Source organism: Lissotriton vulgaris, unplaced genomic scaffold (genome assembly GCF_964263255.1).
Source record: "Lissotriton vulgaris unplaced genomic scaffold, aLisVul1.2 SCAFFOLD_830, whole genome shotgun sequence".
Lineage (NCBI taxonomy): Eukaryota > Metazoa > Chordata > Amphibia > Caudata > Salamandridae > Lissotriton > Lissotriton vulgaris.
This window is the reverse complement of record NW_028254425.1, coordinates 525,027-542,380: the sequence shown is the minus strand read 5'-3', so window position 1 is coordinate 542,380 and position 17,354 is coordinate 525,027. Positions and strand designations below refer to the sequence as shown.

Genomic DNA, 17,354 nt, shown 5'->3' with positions numbered 1-17,354 from the left:
TGTGGTGAAAGTCGATCTCTGGAGTGGATGACTTAGATCACTGAACCTCCGAACGAGGACCCAGGCATTTCAATGTATGTCACCAGTGTTGTGAAAAGGAGTGGGAAGGCCTTCACTGAGGGGCGTGGCGCCAGGTATGTGGGAAGTAGGGAGATGCCATGAAGTGTATGTGATCAGTGAAGGGGTGGAGTGAGATGCCATGACGTGTATGTGATCAGTGAAGGGATGGAGTGAGGTGCCATGAAGTGTATGTGATCAGTGAAGGGGTGGAGTGAGATGCCATGAAGTGGATGTGATCGGTGAAGGGGCGGAGTGAGATGCCATGAAGTGGATGTGATCAGTGAAGGGGTGGAGTGAGGAGCCATGAAGTGGATGTGATCAGTGAAGGGGTGGAGTGAGATGCCATGAAGTGGATGTGATCGGTGAAGGGGCGGAGTGAGATGCCATGAAGTGGATGTGATCAGTGAAGGGGCGGAGTGAGATGCCATGAAGTGGATGTGATCAGTGAAGGGGTGGAGTGAGATGCCATGAAGTGTATGTGATCAGTGAAGGGGTGGAGTGAGATGCCATGAAGTGTATGTGATCAGTGAAGGGGTGGAGTGAGATGCCATGAAGTGTATGCGATCAGTGAAGGGGTGGAGTGAGATGCCATGAAGTGTATGTGATCAGTGAAGGGGTGGAGTGAGATGCCATGAAGTGTATGTGATCAGTGAAGGGGTGGAGTGAGATGCCATGAAGTGGATGTGATCAGTGAAGGCGTGGAGTGAGATGCCATGAAGTGTATGTGATCAGTGAAGGGGTGGAGTGAGATGCAATGAAGTGTATGTGATCAGTGAAGGGGTGGAGTGAGATGCCATGAAGTGTATGTGATCAGTGAAGGGGTGGAGTGAGATACCATGAAGTGTATGTGATCAGTGAAGGGGTGGAGTGAGATGCCATGAAGTGTATGTGATCAGTGAAGGGGTGGAGTGAGATGCCATGAAGTGGATGTGATCAGTGAAGGGGTGGAGTGAGATGCCATGAAGTGTATGTGATCCGTGAAGGGGTGGAGTGAGATGCCATGAAGTGTATGTGATCAGTGAAGGGGTGGAGTGAGATGCCATGAAGTGGATGTGATCAGTGAAGGGGTGGAGTGAGATGCCATGAAGTGTATGTGATCAGTGAAGGGGTGGAGTGAGATGCCATGAAGTGTATGTGATCAGTGAATGGGTGGAGTGAGATGCCATGAAGTGGATGTGATCAGTGAAGGGGTGGAGTGAGATGCCATGAAGTGGATGTGATCAGTGAAGGGGTGGAGTGAGATGCCATGAAGTGTATGTGATCAGTGAAGGGGTGGAGTGAGATGCCATGAAGTGGATGTGATCAGTGAAGGGGTGGAGTGAGATGCCATGAAGTGGATGTGATCAGTGAAGGGGTGGAGTGAGATCCCATGAAGTGGATGTGATCAGTGAAGGGGTGGAGTGAGATGCCATGAAGTGTATGTGATCAGTGAAGGGGTGGAGTGAGATGCCATGAAGTGGATGTGATCAGTGAAGGGGTGGAGTGAGATGCCATGAAGTGTATGTGATCAGTGAAGGGGGGGAAGGAGATGCATGAAGTGTATGTGATCCGTGATGGGGCGGAGAGAGATGCCACGAAGTGTACCTGATCAGTGAAGGGGCCGAGTGAGATGCCATGAAGTGTATGTGATCAGTGGATGGGTGGAGTGAGATGCCAAGAAGTGTATGTAATCGGTGAAGGGGTGGAGTGAGATGCCATGAAGTGTATGTGATCAGTGAAGGGGTGGAGTGAGATGCCATGAAGTGTATGTGATCAGTGAAGGGGTGGAGTGAGATGCCATGAAGTGTATGTGATCGGTAAAGGGGTGGAGCGAGATGCCATGAAGTGTATGTGATCAGTGAAGGGGTGGAGTGAGATGCCATGAAGTGGATGTGATCAGTGGAGGGGCGGAGTGAGATGCCATGAAGTGGATGTGATCGGTGAAGGGGCGGAGTGAGATGCCATGAAGTGTATGTGATCAGTGAAGGCGTGGAGTGAGATGCCATGAAGTGTATGTGATCAGTGAAGGGGTGGAGTGAGATGCAATGAAGTGTATGTGATCAGTGAAGGGGTGGAGTGAGATGCCATGAAGTGTATGTGATCAGTGAAGGGGTGGAGTGAGATACCATGAAGTGTATGTGATCAGTGAAGGGGTGGAGTGAGATGCCATGAAGTGTATGTGATCAGTGAAGGGGTGGAGTGAGATGCCATTAAGTGGATGTGATCAGTGAAGGGGTGGAGTGAGATGCCATGAAGTGTATGTGATCAGTGAAGGGGTGGAGTGAGATGCCATGAAGTGTATGTGATCAGTGAAGGGGTGGAGTGAGATGCCATGAAGTGGATGTGATCAGTGAAGGGGTGGAGTGAGATGCCATGAAGTGTATGTGATCAGTGAAGGGGTGGAGTGAGATGCCATGAAGTGGATGTGATCAGTGAAGGGGTGGAGTGAGATGCCATGAAGTGTATGTGATCAGTGAAGGGGTGGAGTGAGATGCCATGAAGTGGATGTGATCAGTGAAGGGGTGGAGTGAGATGCCATGAAGTGTATGTGATCAGTGAAGGGGTGGAGTGAGATGCCATGAAGTGGATGTGATCAGTGAAGGGGTGGAGTGAGATGCCATGAAGTGTATGTGATCAGTGAAGGGGTGGAGTGAGATGCCATGAAGTGGATGTGATCAGTGAAGGGGTGGAGTGAGATGCCATGAAGTGTATGTGATCAGTGAAGGGGGGGAAGGAGATGCATGAAGTGTATGTGATCCGTGATGGGGCGGAGAGAGATGCCATGAAGTGTACCTGATCAGTGAAGGGGCCGAGTGAGATGCCATGAAGTGTATGTGATCAGTGGATGGGTGGAGTGAGATGCCAAGAAGTGTATGTAATCGGTGAAGGGGTGGAGTGAGATGCCATGAAGTGTATGTGATCAGTGAAGGGGTGGAGTGAGATGCCATGACGTGTATGTGATCAGTGAAGGGGTGGAGTGAGATGCCATGAAGTGTATGTGATCAGTGAAGGGGTGGAGTGAGATGCCATGAAGTGTATGTGATCGGTAAAGGGGTGGAGCGAGATGCCATGAAGTGTATGTGATCAGTGAAGGGGTGGAGTGAGATGCCATGAAGTGGATGTGATCAGTGGAGGGGCGGAGTGAGATGCCATGAAGTGGATGTGATCGGTGAAGGGGCGGAGTGAGATGCCATGAAGTGTATGTGATCAGTGGAGGGGTGGAGTGAGATGCCATGAAGTGTATGTGATCAGTGAAGGGGTGGAGTGAGGTGCCATGAAGTGTATGTGATCAGTGAAGGGGTGGAGTGAGATGCCATGACATGTATGTGATCAGTGAAGGGGTGGAGTGAGATGCAATGAAGTGTATGTGATCAGTGAAGGGGCGGAGTGAGATGCCATGAAGTGCATGTGATCAGCGAAGGGTGATCAGTGAAGGGGTGGAGTGAGATGCCATGAAGTGTATGTGATCAGTGAAGGGGCGGAGTGAGATGCCATGAAGTGGATGTGATCAGTGGAGGGGCGGAGTGAGATGCCATGAAGTGGATGTGATCGGTGAAGGGGCGGAGTGAGATGCCATGAAGTGTATGTGCTCAGTGGAGGGGTGGAGTGAGATGCCATGAAGTGTATGTGATCAGTGAAGGGGTGGAGTGAGGTGCCATGAAGTGTATGTGATCAGTGAAGGGGTGGAGTGAGATGCCATGACGTGTATGTGATCAGTGAAGGGGTGGAGTGAGATGCTATGAAGTGTATGTGATCAGTGAAGGGGTGGAGTGAGATGCAATGAAGTGTATGTGATCAGTGAAGGGGTGGAGTGAGATGCCATGAAGTGTATGTGATCAGTGGAGGGGTGGAGTGAGATGCCATGAAGTGTATGGGATCAGTGAAGGGGTGGAGTGAGATGCCATGAAGTGTATGTGATCAGTGAAGGGGTGGAGTGAGGTGCCATGAAGTGTATGTGATTAGTGAAGGGGTGGAGTGAGATGCCATGACGTGTATGTGATCAGTGAAGGGGTGGAGTGAGATGCTATGAAGTGTATGTGATCAGTGAAGGGGTGGAGTGAGATGCTATGAAGTATATGTGATCAGTGAAGGGGTGGAGTGAGATGCCATGAAGTGTATGTGATCAGTGAAGGGGTGGAGTGAGGTGCCATGAAGTGTATGTGATCAGTGAAGGGGTGGAGTGAGATGCCATGACGTGTATGTGATCAGTGAAGGGGTGGAGTGAGATGCTATGAAGTGTATGTGATCAGTGAAGGGGTGGAGTGAGATGCCATGAAGTGTATGTGATCAGTGAAGGGGTGGAGTGAGGTTCCATGAAGTGTATGTGATCGGTGAAGGGGTGGAGCGAGATGCCATGAAGTGTATGTGATCAGTGAAGGGGCGGAGTGAGATGCCATGAAGTGTATGTGATCAGTGAAGGGGCGGAGTGAGATGCCATAAGGTGTATGTGATCAGTGAAGGGGTGGAGTGAGATGCCATGAAGTGTATGTGATCATTGAAGGGGTGGAGTGAGATGCCATAAAGTGTATGGGATCAGTGATGGGGTGGAGTGAGATGCCATGAAGTGTATGTGATCAGTGAAGGGGCGGAGTGAGATGCCATGAAGTGTATGTGATCAGTGAAGGGGCGGAGTGAGATGCTATGAAGTGTATGTGATCAGTGAAGGGGCGGAGTGAGATGCTATGAAGTGTATGTGATCAGTGATGGGGCGGAGTGAGATGCCATGAAGTGTATGTGATCAGTGAAGGGGCGGAGTGAGATGCCATGAAGTGTATGTGATCATTGGAGGGGCGGAGTGAGATGCCATGAAGTGTATGTGATCAGTGAAGGGGTGGAGTGAGATGCCATGAAGTGTATGTGATCAGTGATGGGGCGGAGTGAGATGCCATGAAGTGTATGTGATCAGTGGAGGGGCGGAGTGAGATGCCATGAAGTGTATGTGAACAGTGAAGGGGTGGAGTGAGATGCAATGAAGTGTATGTGATCAGTGGAGGGGCGGAGTGAGATGCCATGAAGTGTATGTGATCAGTGAAGGGGTGGAGTGAGATGCCATGAAGTGTATGTGATCAGTGAAGGGGCGGAGTGAGATGCCATGAAGTGTATGTGATCAGTGATGGGGTGGAGTGAGATGCCATGAAGTGTATGTGATCAGTGAAGGGGCGGAGTGAGATGCCATGAAGTGTATGTGATCAGTGATGGGGTGGAGTGAGATGCCATGAAGTGTATGTGATCAGTGAAGGGGTGGAGTGAGGTGCCATGAAGTGTATGTGATCAGTGATGGGGTGGAGTGAGATGCTATGAAGTGTATGTGATCATTGGAGGGGCGGAGTGAGATGCCATGAAGTGTATGTGATCAGTGAAGGGGTGGAGTGAGATGCCATGAAGTGTATGTGATCAGTGATGGGGCGGAGTGAGATGCCATGAAGTGTATGTGATCAGTGGAGGGGCGGAGTGAGATGCCATGAAGTGTATGTGAACAGTGAAGGGGTGGAGTGAGATGCAATGAAGTGTATGTGATCAGTGGAGGGGCGGAGTGAGATGCCATGAAGTGTATGTGATCAGTGATGGGGCGGAGTGAGATGCCATGAAGTGTATGTGATCAGTGATGGGGCGGAGTGAGATGCCATGAAGTGTATGTGATCAGTGATGGGGCGGAGTGAGATGCCATGAAGTGTATGTGATCAGTGATGGGGCGGAGTGAGATGCCATGAAGTGTATGTGATCAGTGGAGGGGCGGAGTGAGATGCCATGAAGTGTATATGAACAGTGAAGGGGCGGAGTGAGATGCCATGAAGTGTATGTGATCAGTGATGGGGCGGAGTGAGATGCCATGAGGTGTATGTGAACAGTGGAGGGGTGGAGTGAGATGCTATGAAGTGTATGTGATCAGTGAAGGGGTGGAGTGAGATGCCATGAAGTGGATGTGATCAGTGATGGGGCGGAGTGAGATGCCATGAAGTGTATTTGATCAGTGAAGGGGTGAGTGAGATGCCATGAAGTGTATGTGAACAGTGAAGGGGTGGAGTGAGATGCTATGAAGTGTATGTGATCAGTGATGGGGCGGAGTGAGATGCCATGAAGTGTATTTGATCAGTGAAGGGGTGAGTGAGATGCCATGAAGTGTATGTGAACAGTGAAGGGGTGGAGTGAGATGCTATGAAGTGTATTTGATCAGTGATGGGACGGAGTGAGATGCCATGAAGTGTATGTGAACAGTGAAGGGGCGGAGTGAGATGCCATGAAGTGTATGTGATCAGTGATGGGCGGAGTGAGATGCCATGAAGTGTATGTGATCAGCAATGGGGCGGAGTGAGATGCCATGAAGTGTATGCTATCAGTGATGGGGCGGAGTGAGATGCCATGAAGTGTATGTGATCAGTGGAGGGGCGGAGTGAGATGCCATGAAGTGTATGTGAACAGTGAAGGGGCGGAGTGAGATGCCATGAAGTGTATGTGATCAGTGATGGGGCGGAGTGAGATGCCATGAAGTGTATGTGATCAGTGGAGGGGCGGAGTGAGATGCCATGAAGTGTATGTGATCAGTGGAGGGGCGGAGTGAGATGCCATGAAGTGTATGTGATCAGTGATGGGGCGGAGTGAGATGCCATGAAGTGTATGTGATCAGTGATGGGGTGGAGTGAGATGCTATGAAGTGTATGTGATCAGTGATGGGGCGGAGTGAGATGCCATGAAGTGTATGTGATCAGTGGAGGGGCGGAGTGAGATGCCATGAAGTGTATGTGATCAGTGATGGGGCGGAGGGAGATGCCATGAAGTGTATGTGATCAGTGATGGGGCGGAGTGAGATGCCATGAAGTGTATGTGATCAGTGGAGGGGTGGAGTGAGATGCTATGAAGTGTATTTGATCAGTGATGGGGCGGAGTGAGATACCATGAAGTGTATGTGATCAGTGATGGGGCGGAGTGAGATGCCATGAAGTGTATGTGATCAGTGATGGGGCGGAGTGAGATGCCATGAAGTGTATGTGATCAATGATGGGGCGGAGTGAGATGCCATGAAGTGTATGTGATCATTGAAGGGGTGGAGTGAGATGCCATGAAGTGTATGTGATCATTGAAGGGGTGGAGTGAGATGCCATGAAGTGTATGTGATCAGTGAAGGGGTGGAGTGAGGTGCCATGAAGTGTATGTGATCAGTGATGGGGTGGAGTGAGATGCCATGAAATGTATGTGATCAGTGGAGGGATGGAGAAGTGTGGCTCAGGGGTTAGAGGCGGCAGACCCGGAAGCTGAGAACGGCCCTGGACCAGGGTTCAATTCCCCGCCTCGGCGGGTCTTGGGCTCAAAAATTCCACGGACTCGATAATTCTCGCTCCGGTGCCTTCTCGACTCACGGGTTCACACTCTGTGACTCTGGGCAATAGCTTGCTTAATCTCCACAACGGCCCCTCGCGGCGGGATGCCTGGCTTTCACCTTGTGGATACCCTGCCGGGGTTATCTCACAGGGGAATACCAGGACGGGTTCCCTAAGCAAGCGCCGGGAAACCCTTTGTGGGTAGCTGTGCGCTATATAAGCTCAAATACATTTACATTTACATGGAGTGAGATGCCATGAAGTGTATGTGAACAGTGAAGGGGCGGAATGAGATGCCATGAAGTGTATGTGATCAGTGGTGGGGCGGAGTGAGATGCCATGAAGTGTATGTGATCAGTGAAGGGGCGGAGTGAGATGCTATGAAGTGTATGTGATCAGTGAAGGGGCGGAGTGAGATGCCATGAAGTGTATGTGATCAGTGGAGGGGCGGAGTGAGATGCCATGAAGTGTATGTGATCAGTGAAGGGGCGGAGTGAGATGCCATGAAGTGGATGTGATCAGTGAAGGGGCGGAGCGAGATGCCATGAAGTGTATGGGATCAGTGAAGGGGGGAGTGAGATGCCATGAAGTGTATGTGATCAGTGGAGGGGCGGAGTGAGATGCCATGAAGTGGATGTGATCAGTGGAAGGGCAGAGTGAGATGCCATGAAGTGTATGTGATCAGTGATGGGGCGGAGTGAGATGCCATGAAGTGTATGGGATCAGTGAAGGGGCGGAGTGAGATGCCATGAAGTGTATGTGATCAGTGAAGGGGTGGAGTGAGATGCCATGAAGTGTATGTGATCAGTGATGGGGCGGAGTGAGATGCCATGAAGTGTATGTGATCAGTGAAGGGGTGGAGTGAGATGCCATGAAGTGTATGTGAACAGTGAAGGGACGGAGTGAGATGCCATGAAGTGTATGTGAACAGTGAAGGGACGGAGTGAGATGCCATGAAGTGTATGTGATCAGTGATGGGGCGGAGTGAGATGCCATGAAGTGTATGTGATCAGTGATGGGGTGGAGTGAGATGCTATGAAGTGTATGTGATCAGTGATGGGGCGGAGTGAGATGCCATGAAGTGTATGTGATCAGTGGAGGGGCGGAGTGAGATGCCATGAAGTGTATGTGATCAGTGATGGGGCGGAGTGAGATGCCATGAAGTGTATGTGATCAGTGATGGGGCGGAGTGAGATACCATGAAGTGTATGTGATCAGTGGAGGGGTGGAGTGAGATGCTATGACGTGTATTTGATCAGTGATGGGGCGGAGTGAGATGCCATGAAGTGTATGTGATCAGTGATGGGGCGGAGTGAGATGCCATGAAGTGTATGTGATCAGTGATGGGGCGGAGTGAGATGCCATGAAGTGTATGTGATCAGTGATGGGGCGGAGTGAGATGCCATGAAGTGTATGTGATCAGTGATGGGGCGGAGTGAGATGCCATGAAGTGTATGTGATCAGTGATGGGGCGGAGTGAGATGCCATGAAGTGTATGTAATCAGTGATGGGGCGGAGTGAGATGCCATGAAGTGTATGTGATCAGTGATGGGGCGGAGTGAGATGCCATGGAGTGTATGTGATCAGTGATGGGGTGGAGTGAGATGCCATGAAGTGTATGTGATCAGTGAAGGGGTGGAGTGAGATGCCATGAAGTGTATGTGATCAGTGAAGGGGTGGAGTGAGATGCCATGAAGTGTATGTGATCAGTGAAGGGGCGGAGTGAGATGCCATGAAGTGTATGTGATCAGTGATGGGGTGGAGTGAGATGCCATGAAGTGTATGTGATCAGTGAAGGGGCGGAGTGAGATGCCATGAAGTGTATGTGATCAGTGATGGGGTGGAGTGAGATGCCATGAAGTGTATGTGATCAGTGAAGGGGTGGAGTGAGGTGCCATGAAGTGTATGTGATCAGTGATGGGGTGGAGTGAGATGCTATGAAGTGTATGTGATCAGTGGAGGGATGGAGTGAGATGCCATGAAGTGTATGTGAACAGTGATGGGGTGGAGTGAGATGCCATGAAGTGTATGTGATCAGTGGAGGGGTGGAGTGAGATGCCATGAAGTGTATGTGATCAGTGATGGGGTGGAGTGAGATGCTATGAAGTGTATGTGATCAGTGGAGGGATGAAGTGAGATGCCATGAAGTGTATGTGAACAGTGATGGGGTGGAGTGAGATGCCATGAAGTGTATGTGATCAGTGGAGGGGTGGAGTGAGATGCCATGAAGTGTATGTGATCAGTGAAGGGGCGGAGTGAGATGCCATGAAGTGTATGTGATCAGTGAAGGGGCGGAGTGAGATGCAATGAAGTGTGTGAGTCAGGTGATGAGAAATAAAAGAGCTACCACCACGCCTACGAGGCGTGTGCTGGGGCTGCAGTGGTGCTGCGATGGTGCTGTGCTGGGGCTGTAGGACTTTACTTGTACTGTTGTCACCCATCACCTTGGTTATGTTGCTGTGCCTTAGATACTTGTACTCCTGCAACGACATCCATTGCTCATCCAATGTTCTCTCCTCTAGGCTCCGGCTCTCTGGATCTTCTCCTTCTGTCGCTGCTGATGTCTCCTGTACTCCTGGGCGCTGTGTTCTCTTTCTTCCTCGACAACACTGTCTCAGGTGAGAAGAAGCCGGCATGCATTAGGCCCCTTGGAGCTCCAACAGGCCATTCCATGGGATCCACCCAGGAGCTGGTCTTTGAGCCGCCTCCATGCTGCAGTGTGATCTGAATCCAGACTGATGGTCAAGCAGGGATGGCCAGCTTGTGATCCTTGAGTTGAACATGGACTTTTGTTTGAATGATCTGCCATTGAAGGCTGGATGAGTGCTGAGCCAGGAGTTGGAGAGGTCCTCAGAGTCTAGAGTAGGGTTCTTCAGGAGTGGGAGAACCTGTCCTGGCTTCAGAGCTTCTAGAGGTGTTCAAGATGTCGAGTAGATGTAAGGGAACTTCCGCAGGGAGAGATTTCATGATGGTCATTGGCAATACATCCTATTTGTAGGCAGTGGTTTGGATAGCATTGAGCATGCCAGAATATGTTGGTGAGATTGGTGAGACACAGGGCTTTGAGGAGTGATCACCCTGAAATTATATAAGAAGGGGTGGGACTAGGGGGAGAAGCAGGGTCGGTGCAGCCAATGTGCTGTGTGGGTGTAGGGGGAGATGCAAGCTTTGTGCTGCCAATGTATTGTGTGTGTGAGTGTGTTGTGTGTGTGTGTGTAGGGGGAGAAGCAAGTGTTGTGCTGCCAATGTGTTGTGTGTGTGTGTGTGTAGGGGGAGACGCAGGCTTGGTGCATCCAATGTGTTGTGTGTGTGAGTGTGTTGTGTGTGTGTGTGTGTGTGTAGGGGAGAAGCCGGCTTGGTGCATCCAATGTGTTGTGTGTGTGAGTGTGTTGTATGCGTGTGTGTAGGGGAGAAGCAAGCTTTATGCTGCCAATGTGTTGTTTGTGTGTGGGTGTGTTGTGTGTGTGTGTGTTGGGGGAGAAGCAAGCTTTGTGCAGCCAATGTGTTGTGTGGGTGTAGGGGGAGATGCAAGCTTTGTGCTGCCAATGTATTGTGTGTGTGAGTGTGTTGTGTGTGTGTGTGTGTAGGGGGAGAAGCAAGTGTTGTGCTGCCAATGTGTTGTGTGTGTGTGTGTGTAGGGGGAGACGCAGGCTTGGTGCATCCAATGTGCTGTGTGTGTGAGTGTGTTGTGTGTGTGTGTGTGTAGGGGAGAAGCCGGCTTGGTGCATCCAATGTGTTGTTGATTTGATTTTGATTTTAAATTATTTCTAAAGCGCACGTATACCAGCGGTTTCTTGGCGCTACCAGCGGTTTCTTGGCGCTAGTTGTGTGTGTGAGTGTGTTGTATGTGTGTGTGTAGGGGAGAAGCAAGCTTTATGCTGCCAATGTGTTGTTTGTGTGTGAGTGTGTTTGTGTGTGTGTGTGTGTGTGTAGAGGGAGAAGCAGGCTTGGTGCATCCAATGTGTTGTGTGTGTGAGTGTGTTGTGTGTGTGTAGGGGGAGAAGCAAGCTTTGTGCTGCCAATGTGTTGTGTGTGTGAGTGTGTTGTGTGTGTGTGTGTGTGTGTAGGGGGAGAAGCAAGCTTTGTGCTGCCAATGTGTTGTGTGTATGAGTGTGTTGTGTGTGTGTGTGTAGGGGGAGAAGCAGGCTTGGTGCATCCAATGTGTTGTGTGTGAGAGTGTCTGTGCGTGTGTGTGTGTGTAGGGGAAGAAGCAGGCTAGGTGCATCCAATGTGTTTATATGTGGGTGAGTGTGTGTGCATGTGTGTAGGGGGAGAAGAAGTCTTTGTGCAGCCAATGTGTTGTGTGGGTATTAGATATAGATAAATACACCAGAAGTAGCAAATTCAGACGTCCATAATGGTGGTCTCTGTTTTCATGATTGTCCTCATCTTACTCATTCTCCTCAATACTGGATAATAATACTGCAATGCTGTCTCACTCATTTCCTCAAACTAACCTTACACACTTGAGTCCCAAACATTCTGTGTGATAATGACAAACACAACATCAGTCAAGTCTTGCTTAACCCTTTCTTGCTTACTTTATGCACTACTATGGAATATCATTCCTGGTCTCTTACACTTTTATGGAGCGGAGAGAGGGAGAGGATGTGGTGCAGTGGTCAGAGCTGCCGACTCGGGGCTGGGGATCTGTGTTACTAGTCTCGGTGATTTAGGCATTTCACCTACGTTTCCAGTGGCCATGGACAACGCCTGGAAACCCTCATTGCTGATAAGCCGTGCTATATAAATAAACTAACAAACAAACATGGACTCTCACTAATTTCTTATCACTGGCCTCTTACACTTTTATGGAGTCTCACTCACCTCTTATCACTGGCCTCTTACACGTTGACGGAGTCTCACTCATCTCTGTATCACTGGCCTCTTACACTTTAAAGGCGTCTCACTCATCCCTCCTCACTGGTTTCTTACACGTTGAATGTGTCTTACTAATATCTTATCACTGGCCTCCTACACTGATGGAGTCTCACTCAACTCTTATCACTGGCCTCTTACACTAGTATGGAGTCTCTCTAATATCTTATCACTGGCCTCTTACACTTTGATGGAGTCTCACTCAACTCTTATCACTGGCCTCTTACACTAATATGGAGTCTCACTAATATCTTATCACTGGCCTCTTACACTAGTATGGAGTCTCACTAATATCTTATCACTGGCCTCTTACACGTTGATGGAGTCTCACTCATCCCTTATTACTGGCCTCTTACACTTTGATGGAGTCTCACTCACCTCTTATCACTGGCCTCTTACACTTGTATGGAGTTACACATTGATGGAGTCTCACTCATCCCTTATCACTGGCCTCTTACTCTTTGAATGTGTCTCACTCATCCCTTATCACTGGCCTCTTACACTAGTATGGAGTCTCACTAATATCTTATCACTGGCCTCTTACACTAGTATGGAGTCTCACTCATCCCTCATCACTGGCCTCTTACACTTTGACGGAGTCTTACTCATCTCTTATTAACGGCCTCTTGCACATTTATTAAGTCTCACTCATCTTTTATCACTGGCATTTTAAACTTTGATAGAGTCTCACGTATCTCTTATCACTGGCCTCTTACACTTTTATGCAGTCTCACCAATATCTTATCATTAGCCTCTTACACTTTGACTGTGTCTCACTAATTTCTTATCACTGGCCTCTTACACTAGTATGGAGTCTCACTCTTCCCTTATCACTGGCCTCTTACACTTTTATTGAGTCTCACTCATCCCTTATCACTGGCCTCTTACACTTTGATGGAGTCTCACTCATCCCTTATCACTGGCCTCTTACACTAGTATGGAGTCTCTCTAATATCTTATCATTGGCCTCCTACACTGATGGAGTCTCACTAATTTCGTATCACTGGCCTCTTACACTTTGACTGTATCTCAGTAATTTCTTATTACTGGCCTCTTACACTTTTATGGAGTCTCACTCATCCCTTATCAGTGACCTCTTACACTTTGATGGAGTCTCACTAATTTATTATCACTAATCTCACTTATATCTTATCACTGGCCTCTTACACTAGTATGGAGTCTCTCTAATATCTTATCACTGGCCTCCTACACTGATGGACTCTCACGCATGTCTTATCACTGGCCATTTACACTTTGACGGAGTCTCACTAAACTCTTAACACTGGCCTCTTACACTTGTATGGAGTCTCACTCATCTCTTATCACTGGCCTCTTACTCTTTTATGTAGTCTCACTTACATCTTATCACTGGCCTCTTACACTAGTATGGAGTCTCACTAATATCTTATCACTGGCCTCTTACACGTTGATGGAGTCTCACTCATCCCTTATTACTGGCCTCTTACACTTTGATGGAGTCTCACTCACCTCTTATCACTGGCCTCTTACACTTGTATGGAGTTACACATTGATGGAGTCTCACTCATCCCTTATCACTGGCCTCTTACTCTTTGAATGTGTCTCACTAATATCTTATCACTGGCCTCTAACACTAGTATGGAGTCTCACTCATCCCTCATCACTGGCCTCTTACACTTTGACGGAGTCTTACTCATCTCTTATTAACGGCCTCTTGCACATTTATTAAGTCTCACTCATCTTTTATCACTGGCATTTTAAACTTTGATAGAGTCTCACGTATCTCTTATCACTGGCCTCTTACACTTTTATGCAGTCTCACCAATATCTTATCATTAGCCTCTTACACTTTGACTGTGTCTCACTAATTTCTTATCACTGGCCTCTTACACTAGTATGGAGTCTCACTCTTCCCTTATCACTGGCCTCTTACACTTTTATTGAGTCTCACTCATCCCTTATCACTGGCCTCTTACACTTTTATTGAGTCTCACTCATCCCTTATCACTGGCCTCTTACACTTTGATGGAGTCTCACTCATCTCTCATCACTGGCCTCTTACACTTTTATTGAGTCTCACTCATCCCTTATCACTGGCCTCTTACACTTTGATGGAGTCTCACTCATCCCTTATCACTGGCCTCTTACACTAGTATGGAGTCTCTCTAATATCTTATCATTGGCCTCCTACACTGATGGAGTCTCACTAATTTCGTATCACTGGCCTCTTACACTTTGACTGTATCTCACTAATTTCTTATTACTGGCCTCTTACACTTTTATGGAGTCTCACTCATCCCTTATCAGTGACCTCTTACACTTTGATGGAGTCTCACTAATTTATTATCACTAATCTCACTTATATCTTATCACTGGCCTCTTACACTAGTATGGAGTCTCTCTAATATCTTATCACTGGCCTCCTACACTGATGGAGTCTCACGCATGTCTTATCACTGGCCATTTACACTTTGACGGAGTCTCACTAAACTCTTAACACTGGCCTCTTACACTTGTATGGAGTCTCACTCATCTCTTATCACTGGCCTCTTACTCTTTTATGTAGTCTCACTTACATCTTATCACTGGCCTCTTACACTAGTATGGAGTCTCACTAATATCTTATCACTGGCCTCTTACACGTTGATGGAGTCTCACTCATCCCTTATTACTGGCCTCTTACACTTTGATGGAGTCTCACTCACCTCTTATCACTGGCCTCTTACACTTGTATGGAGTTACACATTGATGGAGTCTCACTCATCCCTTATCACTGGCCTCTTACTCTTTGAATGTGTCTCACTAATATCTTATCACTGGCCTCTTACACTAGTATGGAGTCTCACTCATCCCTCATCACTGGCCTCTTACACTTTGACGGAGTCTTACTCATCTCTTATTAACGGCCTCTTGCACATTTATTAAGTCTCACTCATCTTTTATCACTGGCATTTTAAACTTTGATAGAGTCTCACGTATCTCTTATCACTGGCCTCTTACACTTTTATGCAGTCTCACCAATATCTTATCATTAGCCTCTTACACTTTGACTGTGTCTCACTAATTTCTTATCACTGGCCTCTTACACTAGTATGGAGTCTCACTCTTCCCTTATCACTGGCCTCTTACACTTTTATTGAGTCTCACTCATCCCTTATCACTGGCCTCTTACACTTTGATGGAGTCTCACTCATCCCTTATCACTGGCCTCTTACACTAGTATGGAGTCTCTCTAATATCTTATCATTGGCCTCCTACACTGATGGAGTCTCACTAATTTCGTATCACTGGCCTCTTACACTTTGACTGTATCTCACTAATTTCTTATTACTGGCCTCTTACACTTTTATGGAGTCTCACTCATCCCTTATCAGTGACCTCTTACACTTTGATGGAGTCTCACTAATTTATTATCACTAATCTCACTTATATCTTATCACTGGCCTCTTACACTAGTATGGAGTCTCTCTAATATCTTATCACTGGCCTCCTACACTGATGGAGTCTCACGCATGTCTTATCACTGGCCATTTACACTTTGACGGAGTCTCACTAAACTCTTAACACTGGCCTCTTACACTTGTATGGAGTCTCACTCATCTCTTATCACTGGCCTCTTACTCTTTTATGTAGTCTCACTTACATCTTATCACTGGCCTCTTACACTAGTATGGAGTCTCACTAATCTTATCACTGGCCTCTTACACTTTGACGGAGTCTCACTTAACCTTCATCACTGGCCTCTTACACTAGTATGGAGTCTCACTAATCTTATCACTGGCCTCTTACACTTTGACAAAGTCTCACTAAACTCTTAACACTGGCCTCTGACACTTGTATGGAGTCTCACTCATCTCTTATCACTAGCCTCTTACTCTTTTATGTAGTCTCACTTACATCTTATCACTGGCCTCTTACACTAGTATGGAGTCTCACTAATCTTATCACTGGCCTCTTACACTTTGACGAAGTCTCACTAAACTCTTACCATTGGCCTCTTACACTTGTATGGAGTCTCACTAAACTCTTATCACTGGCCTCTTACACTAGTATGGAGTCTCACTCATCTCTTATCACTGGCCTCTTACACTAGTATGGAGTCTCACTAATATCTTATCACTGGCCTCTTATACTTTGACGGAGTCTCACTCATCCCTTATCACTGGCCTCTTGCACTTTGATGGAGTCTCACTTAACCCTCATCACTGGCCTCTTACACTTTGATGGAGTCTCACTTATCCCTCATCACTGGCCTCTCACACTTTGACAGAATCTCACTAAACCTTTATCACTGGCCTCTTACACTTTGACGGAGTCTCACTCATCCCTTATCACTGGCCTCTTACACTTTGACAGAGTCTCACTAAACTCTTAACACTGGCCTCTTACACTTGTATGGAGTCTCACTTACATCTTATCACTGGCCTCTTACACTAATATGGAGTCTCACTCATCTCTTATCACTGGCCTCTTACACTAGTATGGAGTCTCACTAATATCTTATCACTGGCCTCTTACACTTTGATGGAGTCTCACTCATCCCTCATCACTGGCCTCTTACACGTTGAATGTGTCTTACTAATATCTAATCACTGGCCTCTTACACTTTGATGGAGTCTCACTAATATCTTACCACTGACCTCTTACACTTTGATGGAGTCTCACTTAACCTCATCACTGGCCTCTTACACTTTGATGGAGTCTCACTTATCCCTCATCACTGGCCTCATACACTTTGACAGAGTCTCACTAAACTCTTATCACTGACCTCTTACACTTTGACGGAGTCTCACTCATCCCTCATCTCTGTATCACTGGCCTCTTACACTTTGATGGAGTCTCACTCATCTCTGTATCACTGGCCTCTTACACTTTGAAGGAGTCTCACTCATCCCTCATCACTGGCCTCTTACTCGTTGAATGTGTCTTACTAATATCTTATCACTGGCCTCTTACACTAATATGGAGTCTGTTAGACGGACCGGGAGGGTCGGCCGAGGACAATGGGAGAGGTCTCCAGGGAGAACCCCTCCAGCGATCGTACAGACAAGTAACTTCCCCCCCACAGACGTACACCACACAGAGATAAGGTTTAACGTTCTTTATAAGTGATCTTTAAGTACGGTAGAATGGTACAAGGAG

General features: G+C 47.8%; 1 protein-coding gene across 1 annotated transcript in view; it reads left to right on the top strand.

The window, feature by feature from the left end:
- The window catches only part of LOC147659533 (solute carrier family 23 member 3-like), a 260,327-nt gene that overhangs the window by 224,185 nt on the left and 18,788 nt on the right, over positions 1 to 17,354 (top strand). The window contains exon 11 of the mRNA XM_086951665.1: positions 9,878 to 9,973. Coding sequence (XP_086807791.1) covers positions 9,878 to 9,973 — 96 coding nt within the window. The remainder of the gene's footprint in view (positions 1 to 9,877; positions 9,974 to 17,354) is intronic.